Source organism: Xenopus laevis, chromosome 6L (assembly GCF_017654675.1).
Source record: "Xenopus laevis strain J_2021 chromosome 6L, Xenopus_laevis_v10.1, whole genome shotgun sequence".
NCBI classification, from domain to species: Eukaryota; Metazoa; Chordata; class Amphibia; order Anura; family Pipidae; genus Xenopus; species Xenopus laevis.
Window position 1 is genome coordinate 126,671,805 of NC_054381.1, and position 10,285 is coordinate 126,682,089.

Below are 10,285 nucleotides of genomic sequence, written 5' to 3' on the forward strand. Positions count from 1 at the left end.
AAAAGCATTATACTTTATATAATACTCCGCTGATACAGCTAACCAGTTAAAACACTTCATCCTCAAGGCTCTGGATATGGGGGGGGGGGTAATTTGAATGGTAGAAAGACTTTGCCCAGTTTTGGCTGTGATTAAAAGAGCCATACACTGAAGGAGAGTTAGATCTATAAGGAGAACAACCTGCCCAAAATGGCAGATAGGAATTATACAGTAAGGAAGACAGAGTTTACATCATTATTTTTGTGCACTTTATTATAAATACTTCACAGATCATGTTCTTTTACTGTCCAGTTTGTGTTAAAAAACGAATATTTAGTGAAAATAAAATATAAGGATATGATGTTACCGAGGAGCATCATTACCATTTAAAGGCAACATGTTTTTATACAGGTCATGGAACTCTTCTAATATCCTCGTATTTTGCAACAGGGGTACTTTATTTATTATAATGCACAATTTCAGTGAGTCCTGTGACAGATATGACATCACTAAGCTCCGATTATAACAATGACATCACTTAGCACCGTTTATAAGGATATAATTTTACGGGATATTCATGGCTTTTGTGTATTATATGGAAAAACGTAGTGCAGATATGGGATCTGCTTGGAACCTGGGATTTTCCACATAAGGCAACCTGTTGTAATTTTAATCTCCATACCTTCATTCTGCTAAAAAAATTAAACCCAATAGGATTGTTTTGCGACCAATAGGAATTCATGCAGCTTAGTTACCATGAAGTACAAAGTACTGTTTTATTATTAAAGCAAAATGGAAATATAAGAATTATTTGCGTAAAATAAGTTCTGTGAGAGAATGCCTTCAGTGTACCCCTACAATAAATAATGAAGATTGTTCCTGTCTTCAATTTATGTTTCTTTCTTCTAAAATAATTATAAAAAAGGCAATATAAGTAGACATTTATCCAAATACTTTGTTTAAAGAAAATCCTTTAGTTTTGCACTTGGGTTGAAAATGACAAGTCTAATCAAGGTCATTTAGTTCAGTCCCAATAATATCATTGATGTGACACTGTCTTTGTCTGACTTTTCTGTACTATAATATTCTCTATTCTCTCTTTCTTCCTTCTGCTTTTAGCCTTGCTATGAGACAAGCAAGAGGCTGAGCTTCTGTAGGTCAGTCACTATCCAGAGAGCTGCATGCTTGGCTGCATATATCTTATCTGACTGTATATCACTGTGTGTGTGACTGGCGCGTGGACACCAACTTTCTGTATTGCTGGGCACATATAAATGTGGCTTGTGTTGGAATTTTTTTGCCTGTTGTAAAAAAATCAGTTTATTTGTTGAACTAAACAAATAGCTAAAAAAAAATGGTACCATTCGATTTGATCTTATCTACTTAATATTGCAAAGGAATTGTGGGAGAAGTAACATAGTAAGTTAGGTTGAAAAAAGACACACATCCATCAAGTTCAGCCTTTTAAGTCTATATATAACCTGCCTAAAGGTGGCCATACACGGGCCGATAAAAGCTGCCGACAGACCAAGTCGGCAGCTTATTGGCCCGTGTATGGGGGCCCCCGACGGGCTTCCCCGATCGAGATCTGGCCGAAAGTCGGCCAGATCTCGATCGGATGGGGTTAAAAATCCCGTCGGATCGCGGCCGCATCTGTTCGTTGATGCGGTCCCGCGATCCGACCGCCCGTTTGGCGAACGCTAGGATCCGATCGTTGGGCCCTAGAGCCCACGATCGGATCAGCCCGATATTGCCCACCTCAAGGTGGGCATATCGGAGGGAGATCCGCTCGTTTGGCGACATCGCCAAACGAGCGGATCTATCCGTGTATGGCCACCTTAACTGCCAGTTGATCCAGAGGAAGGCAAAAAAAAAACCCTTCTGAAGCCTCTCCTATTTGCCTCAGAGGGGGAAAAAATTCCTTCCTAAAATGGCAATGGGACTAGTCCCTGGATCAACTTGTACTATGAGCTATCTCCCATAACCCTGTATTCCCTCACTTGCTAAAAAGTCACCCAACACCTTCTTAAAGCTATCTAATGTATCAGCCTGTACCACTGATTCAGGTAGAGAATTTCACATCATCCCAGCTCTCACTGTAAAAAAAAAAAAAAAAAACCCTTGCGAATATTTAGATGATATTTAATCAGATTCCTCCTCCCACGTATTCCACTTTTTAATGTACATTGCTTAAAGGGGTTGTTCACCTTGGAGAACTTTTCGTATGATAGAGAGTGATATTCTGAGACAATTTGCCATTGGTTTTCATTTTTTATGATTTGTGGTTTTTGAGTTATTTCGCTTCTTATTCAGCAGCTCTTCAGTTTGCATTTTAAGCAATTTGGTAACTAGGGTTCAAATTAGCCTAGCAACCATGCACGGGTTTGTATAAGAGACTGGAATATGAACAGGAGAGGGCCTGGATGGACCGATGAGTAAAAAAAAAAAGTAGCAATAACAATACATTTGTAGCCTTACAGAGCTTTTGTTTTTAAGAAGGGAGTCAGCGGCGCCCAAATAGTCAGACGAAAAAAGGCAAATAACTATAAAACTATAAAAAAGAAATAATGAAAACCAATTGAAAAGTTACTTAGAATTGCCAATTCTATAACATAATAAAAGTTCCCTTAAAAGCGAACCACCCCTTTAAGCCTGGAAAATGTACACAGAGGTGTACAAGTACAAGCCCTATTTATTGAAAGCAACGTGTAAAATTTTATAAATGGGGGGGATGTTTTACTTTACAGCTGAATTAATTAACCATATAAATATATGAAATCTGTGCATGTAATGTAACCTTTGATGTTATGGAAGGGGTTAATCACGTGCTGGCAGCTTTCTATTATCCCCATGCATCAGAAACTGCAGGGCTGCTTGTGTGTTGGCCTAAAACTACCCATATATTGGTTGATCTAAACTGGAAGTTTCCACTGCATCCACTGGTTGGTGTGGTCTTCTCTAAATAGGGCTGCTTTATGAATCACATGGGTAGGCAGAATGGGCAAAGAACCATTCATTTGGCAACTTTCCCAAACATGTACTGTATGCCCAGCTTTAGCCAGCCTTCAAACAGGTGAACCCTGAGTCAGAGAAACTGATCAGTATTACAAGTGCTGATACTGGTACATCTCCCTGCACAATACAGTTCAGCATAAGAGTTCTATGGGCTCAAACTCTATTGGCCCTTTACAGCTCTTTTTAAACACCAGTTTTCCATTTTCTGGCCTCAGTTGCTTATGCCGCCTCCTCCGATTGCTATATTTTTATATAATTATTCATTTGTACATTATGAAATGGGATGATAGATGCTGTGTGTAGTGTTGTGATGCATTTGATTTTGCATATGTTTTTTGATAATTGTACCTTTTGTTTATTTCAGCTTATCCCCTACCCGGTGGAAATAAATGCTCAGAATGGGAACACAATAGCATCATTTGCTGATGTTGGCTGGGTTGCAAAAGATGAAGGGGAATCATTCGCTAGGCTGCGGTATGTAACATAACTGTGTCTGTATTTTTTTGCCCTTACAGTACAAAGCTGTCTGAAATCCATGTTCAGTCTTATGTTTATTGGCTAGTGCCCAGATTTCTTTCATTCACAAATATTGTTTTTGAAATTGGGTGAATTTTATTTCTCCTTTGTGTTGCCTGACTGTAATTTCCCATGAAGCTGTACTAACACAGATAATATTATGGCCTACAGTACAGTTGTCCCACAACTACATTGCGTCTGTACTGATACAACTCCAAAGGAATAAACAAACTCGTTTTCACTGCTCTAGAAATTGGGCAAAACAAATCACTCAGTGGGGCTCATTTATAAACTTTGAGCCGGGCAGTTTGCATGTGGTTACATTTATAAAGCTGAACAAGAGTGTGCAAACAATTGCGAATTTCTTTTTTCACAAAAGAGCTTTTTAAATATGTCAAAAACTGCAAATTGTGAATATTATGTGAACACTCTGCATTTGAATTACGCCACAACGATGGTGGCGGAGAAAATATTCACAAACCAGTTTTGAAAATTGCAAATTTAAGTTACGGTCAACGCTATTTTCGCATACAACAGCCTCGTACAGTAGGCACACTAATGCAAACACCTGTCTCGTTTGCGAGCCATTTGCGAAAATGTATTCTCAATGTGAATTCGCAAAACCTGGAAAGATGGGCAGAGTAATATATTAATATTAATATATTAGTGTTCAGGAAAAAACATGGGCAATACAACCATTTGCGAATAAATATGCACTGCAGTGAGTATAATTATTGTTCAAGGGTCGTGGTTTGGAACCTTCAGTTTTCCAGCATTTAAATTCCTAGTTTTATTGTTACATGTATGACCAGCTTCAGTTATAGACCACTAGACTTGCCCCAGTGTTGCATGAATGACAATTTACTGAAGGTAAAACCGTTCCTGGTTTTTTTTGGACATGGTCTGACACGCTTGCTCAGCTGGTGTGTGGTGTAGACTGCAACATTCATATCTTTGCATGCAGCTGGATATACAGATATAGACAATATTACTGAAGTTACTAAAAAGTAAACACTGCAAATAACATCTGAATTATATTGAGCGTTTTAGCTGCACTCCCCTGTGTTCCGGTTTCATGCGTTCAGCCGCAGGGGAGCGCAGGAGTAGACGCACTGAATTCTTTTCAATGGGGCTGTACTCACACAGACGCATGTAAGCGGCGAACGCAGGAAAAATGCAACATGCTGTGTCCCAACCTGCGTTCGTCGCTTACATGTGTCTGTGTGAGTACAGCCCCATTGAAAAGAATTCAGTGCATCTACTCCTGCGCTCCCCTGCGGCTGAACACATGAAACTGGAACGCAGGGGAGTGCAGGTAAAAACCCTCGTCTATAAAAGCCCTAACTAACGTAAATGTTTTTCACCCCTCCTTTATAGTTCTGAAATCCGTCCCAACCAAAACACACCTGTATTACCTGAGCCAGTCCCTATGGAGCAGCCACTCATCAGACAGACCTCGTTACCTGTGCTGGCGGAGGAGGAGGTTAAAGCTCAGGGTGTAGCCAATAAAGATGCAATGCAAAAGATCAGCGCCCTCGAGAGTGAACTTGCCAATTTAAGAGCCCAGATAGCAAAGATTGTAACCTTCCAAGAACAGCAAAGCTTAACAGGTATGAAGTGCTTCAATGGAGAGTTCTATTTCTCGGTCCAACGTGTGGCACTCGGACACCACTTGCCACAGTGGAAAAGCTGTTGTGTCATGGGGCGCTGTACATTTTATCACTAGGATTTTAGATATGTCACACACACACACACACACACTGTCAATGTATAGTAAGGGGTTTCTCCGACTTATTAAAGGAATAGTTCAGTATAAAAATAAAAACTAGGTAAATAGGCTGTGCAAAGTAATATAATTAGGTACTGACTGGTAACCAATAAGAGAACTGCAAAGCAGGAAGTAGTGTTTTAGTAATTGTTAGACATCCAGTTACTCCAGCCTTTATAGATTAAGTTTTTGGCTAACTAACTAACTATATTGAAAACGTTTTCTATTGTAAACCGTTTTTATTTTAACGCTGAATAATTCCTTTAAGCGATAAATTGTTGTTTCAAAAATAGAAATTCAGTAGACGGATAAATGGCAGCACTGGGCTGTCTGCCTGAGTCCACACTAGCAACCTCATGGTGTGCTCTTTATACATTATAGAATGAATGCTTATGTCATATCTTTTCCACTGCTCATGGCATTCATTATGGAGTGATATTTATCATTTAAGTGATATCCTTCTTCTGTGTCCTTTATTTCTTGTTATTTTGACTTTCTAGGTTCCTCTACAAGTACAGACAGCGGCAGCCTCTCCACTCCCCCTCCATCAGCAGCTCCTCCTCCACCGCCGCCGCCACCTCCACCTCCACCTCCAGGGCTCCAGAAAAGTGTCTCCGCTATTGACCTTATTAAGGAGCGAAAGGGCAAAAAGACCAGCACAGACATATCCCTCACAGACAGTGCACCAAAGAAGCCAGAAATGCCCAGTATGTTGGATGTCCTCAAAGACATGAACAGGGTGAAACTGCGTTCTGTGAAAAGGTAACTGCTTACTGTGCAGTGGCTGGAGTTCAATTGGGTTCCTCTCTCATATACTGTATTCCATATTGTGAAATACAAACCTGTAGCCACTTACTGCTCATACATTAACATCACCCACACACAGGTCAAGTGCTCCAACCCTGTCACCCCTGAAGTACAGGGATACTCAGTACAGGGATACTCCATTGCCCTGCTTACTGACATATGTAGATTCTCCAAATTTGGAGGCCACATAGTTGGCAAAGTCTGTCTGTCCAGGGGAAGGCAAAAGGACCAGCTGTCAGTTCAGAAGAACAAAGAGCTGATCCTAAAGTTGAAAATTTGCTCCATAATGAATAATTGTGGTGTTGCAAGTGGTATCACTTATGTTCTGTACATTCACAAAAAAGCCACAAGAGCAGCTCACAACGGAAACATTATTCATGGGAGCGCAGGATTCCCTCCTCACCCGAATATGATCCCTCCACCCTCTGTGATGAAGCTCAAGAAGGTTTGTTTTCTAGGTAGGAGCAAACTTGGGGCTGGGTTATTACATAACGCCATATTAACTGCAGGACTCCAGCCCTAATGGTTGTTTTGGGAATTGTGCATATAAAAGCGAGGAGAGATGGGAGGATTACCTTAGACAAGGCTAAACAATAATAGGGAGAAGGTGAGTAGGAGGAAATGTATGTGAAGGCGGATCTCTTTGGTGTGTTTAGGAATGTTCAATGTTAAATTGTTTTTTAATGAAGAGACATATGATCTCTTACAGGAGTCCTGAAGAACACAAGCCAAGTGACCCAACTGACCCAGCTACACTAATAGCAGAAGCATTAAAAAAGAAGTTTGCTTATAGATACCGAAATGACAGCGAATCAGAAAGGACTGTTTCCAAAGCAGAACACCAGCATGTCCCAGAGGTGCCTCTGGTATGTTACAATGTAAAAAAAAGCATGTTTGGGGTCTCTGATCATTGTTAGACTGATTTCAACTCCAGTCTGTAAAAAGTCAGGTTTAAAATACACGGTGCTAGATGATGGTTTAAAAGAGAACTAAAGCTTAACTAAAGAAGTCGATAGAAATGTTGTACATTATGTTTGAGCTTCTGTACCAGCCCAAGGCAACCACAGCCTTTTAGCAGGGAAGATCTGTGTCTCCAAAGATGCCCCAGTAGCTCCCCATCTTCTTTTCTGCTGATTCACTGTACATGCTCTGTGCTGCTGTCACTTACTGAGTTTAGGCACTGACGCACAATATACTGTACATATATATATATATATATATATACTATAAATGTCACAATATAAGGCTGATTAGTAATTAATACTGATAATTACTACATGGCAGCTCAGAAACCAGTGCAACTAGCATCAGAATTTAATAATCCACTTTGTAGCTTCAGCTTATATTAGAGACCAACCTCATTTTCTGCTTGATAATTTGCGACAACCCCTAAATTTACCTTCTCAACAGCTGCTCAGAGCACACAGAGCATGTGCATGTACAGTCCTAACAAAATCCAAGCTGTTGAAGAGGGCCTGCTTACTCTGCAATGTAATCGGGACACTTTCAGGGGGAAGCAGAGAGAGGGACTATCTAGGGTAGTATGTAGGGGCTATATTATTGTGGGAGGAGGGGTTCGTTCTCCTTTAAAACACACAGTGAATGATCCTATAAGTGAGGAACCATGATATAGCAATGCCAAACAAGGTGATTGGTATAAACTCATTTTAGTCTTTTTATTTCTTCTCTCTCTCAGTTTGGACCTCATATGCTGAAATCTACAGGGAAGATGAAGACCCTCATCAAAGCATCACATTCTTGAGAGCAAAAAGAAATATTTTAAAGCTTCTATAAAATGTTCTTCCAGCACGACATTTAGGAGTTTGGACTGATCTCTGTTGATCGCTTTACCTATATATCTGGTATGGCTGCGTGGAGAGTTCTTTAGTGGCTTCTAAAGAGGGAAAGTCTTATTTAGTCATAGGCAAGTGTTTAATGCTAAACAGAACCATGATTCTGCCCCTATAGGATGATCAATAAACACAGGTGACATCAGTACAGGCTTTGTGCAGAGCAGTATTAGTATAGCGCGTTCTTGTCATATTGTGTATTTATTGGGATTAGCAGAATACTGTACGACAGTCAGGGATTGGATGATTTTATCACTCGCTCTGTCTACATTTGTTATAATTGGACAAAATGCAAAGGGAACCCAATTACCCATCTTTGGGTATCCAGTTTTCTTTTGTAGTCATTTTTTTCCTAGGGGCATGTCATCATGATGTCTGCCAATCATAAGCTTTAAAACAGCAGTTTGTACCAAGGATATACATGCCAAGTTTTATTTCATAGTAATACATAATAATGTGCACTAGTGAACTACAGCGCTAAGCATCTTTAGGCAACTGTCACATTGATGTGTTGGGATGTGTAGTTCAGCTCGAGGACTGCTTGACCCTGCTGAAACCTACAGGTATCTCCCCTCCTAGTATATATAAATGCAGAGCTATATGGGCATCATTAGCACAAAAATTATACCGGATTTTTAGGTAAAACTAAGTTGCAAATTAGTTCATTTCCATGCAATTGTTATGTTGTGGTGTTATTGTGAGATGCTGCATTTGGTCCATTGGTCTGCTTTTGGGTTCTAGCTCAGGAGTGGGGCAATTGAATGGCTTATTCTTCCCAAAAACTGTGGAGGGATTGGTGTGCCCTCAGTTCAATAGTAGCTGCCTTGCCAGTGTCATGTATTCTTATTAATGGCCTGCTCCACAGTTAATCCTCACTACAAGGATGATCTAGAATAGTCCGTTCTGAGCAGAAGGACACTAATCACTCTTATCTAGAAGAGATTATAGTTGGCTTTCACATGGTTTCTTTCTAAGGAAACCTAAAGTTTAAGGTTCGCAAAAGTGTTCTAATGTTAGAGGAGGTATAGTGGATGCAATAAGACGTATGCTGTGCTGATATGGGAGTAGATATTCAAGAAACCGTTTTACAGAAAAATACCCCATGAACCCAATAGATGGCTGGAGTATGTTTGGAGAATAGTCCATCGCCCATTTGGAGGGTATGTCCCGCTGTATGGTTAGGTATGTGCAATTGGGAAGCTGCACTGCACTCTTGTCATTGCTCAGTGGTGGAAGCTCATCCTTTACAGAGGTTTAAACTGCAGCCAGGCAATGGATCCTATTGATTGGCTATCTGAACCATCTGCTGTTGTTTTATGGTGCCTAAAGGAAGTCTTTTAGTCACAGGAGCTTGCAATCTTTACCTTTTTATTGTGCAAATCGCGATATAGTTTATTCTGTTACATGAGCAGCAGGATCAGTCTACTTTATTGTATTCTGTTATACTAGTATTGTTGGCAGAAACCCCTTTGTGGCCGTTCTGCCTTGGCCATCTCAGAAATCCCTTTATATAATCATTCAGAACCTCCCGATTTGTACTGTACATAGTTCTGTCTCTGACACTACCTTAATGGAAGCTGACAATGGTTTAGAGTTTTAGAATAATGGTGTAATATTAAATAATACTGTGTTATCTATAATGGTACTTATTTTATTTAAAAAAAAAAAACCCTTGTTTTAGAAGTTGCTAATTTTATTGTATTTATACTAGCTAATTGAAGTTTCCATTTGAAGGAAAGCTACAGCTCAGCTCACAGTTGCCTTATCACAAAAAATTGTTTTAGCAAGTGCCCATGTGCAGGTGGATAGACTCTTCTATCTCTCAGTATGTGTTTAATACAAGCATAGGAGTGTATGGAGGGATTTCACTGCTGAAATATCTGTGACTGATTGAAAAAAAGAGGTTTTGCCCCAATATAAACTATGGCATAAATGTGTGACATGCCATGATTTCAGGGGTGCATTTCGCTGGACTTTCAAAGTGACACCGTTATGGGGGGCTAAAGCAATCAGAGGTCTGAATCTGACCCTTTTGCCATCCCCCAGATTAAACTATATTTGGCATCAAAAACAATACCCACAAAACTGTTCTTATTTTACATTATATAAAAAAAAACTGTTTATTATTAAATTTGGGTTTAAGCTTTGTATAAACTAAACTCCAGCAAGTGTACATTTAAATCCTGCTATATTTATATTTTGAACAAATAAAAGCTGAGATTGCAGCTGTATTGACAGGCACAGAGTTTTCGAAGTTTCTCTGATTATCCAGTCAAATGACCAATCTGATGGGAGGATAGGAAAATGGCTCATAAGTGGAAACTAGAGGCCAAAATAGGACTGTATGTAC

At 39.8% G+C, this 10,285-nt stretch overlaps 1 protein-coding gene across 1 annotated transcript in view; it reads left to right on the forward strand.

Annotated features, from left to right (window-relative positions):
- The window catches only part of mtfr1.L (mitochondrial fission regulator 1 L homeolog), a 32,285-nt gene extending 24,388 nt beyond the window's left edge, over positions 1-7,897 (forward strand). The window contains 5 exon segments of the mRNA NM_001095325.1: positions 3,359-3,468; positions 4,888-5,120; positions 5,779-6,040; positions 6,795-6,951; positions 7,782-7,897. Of these exon segments, the coding sequence (NP_001088794.1) occupies positions 3,359-3,468; positions 4,888-5,120; positions 5,779-6,040; positions 6,795-6,951; positions 7,782-7,847 (828 nt within the window). The 3' untranslated portion in view covers positions 7,848-7,897.
- The last annotated feature ends 2,388 nt before the right edge of the window (positions 7,898-10,285 follow it).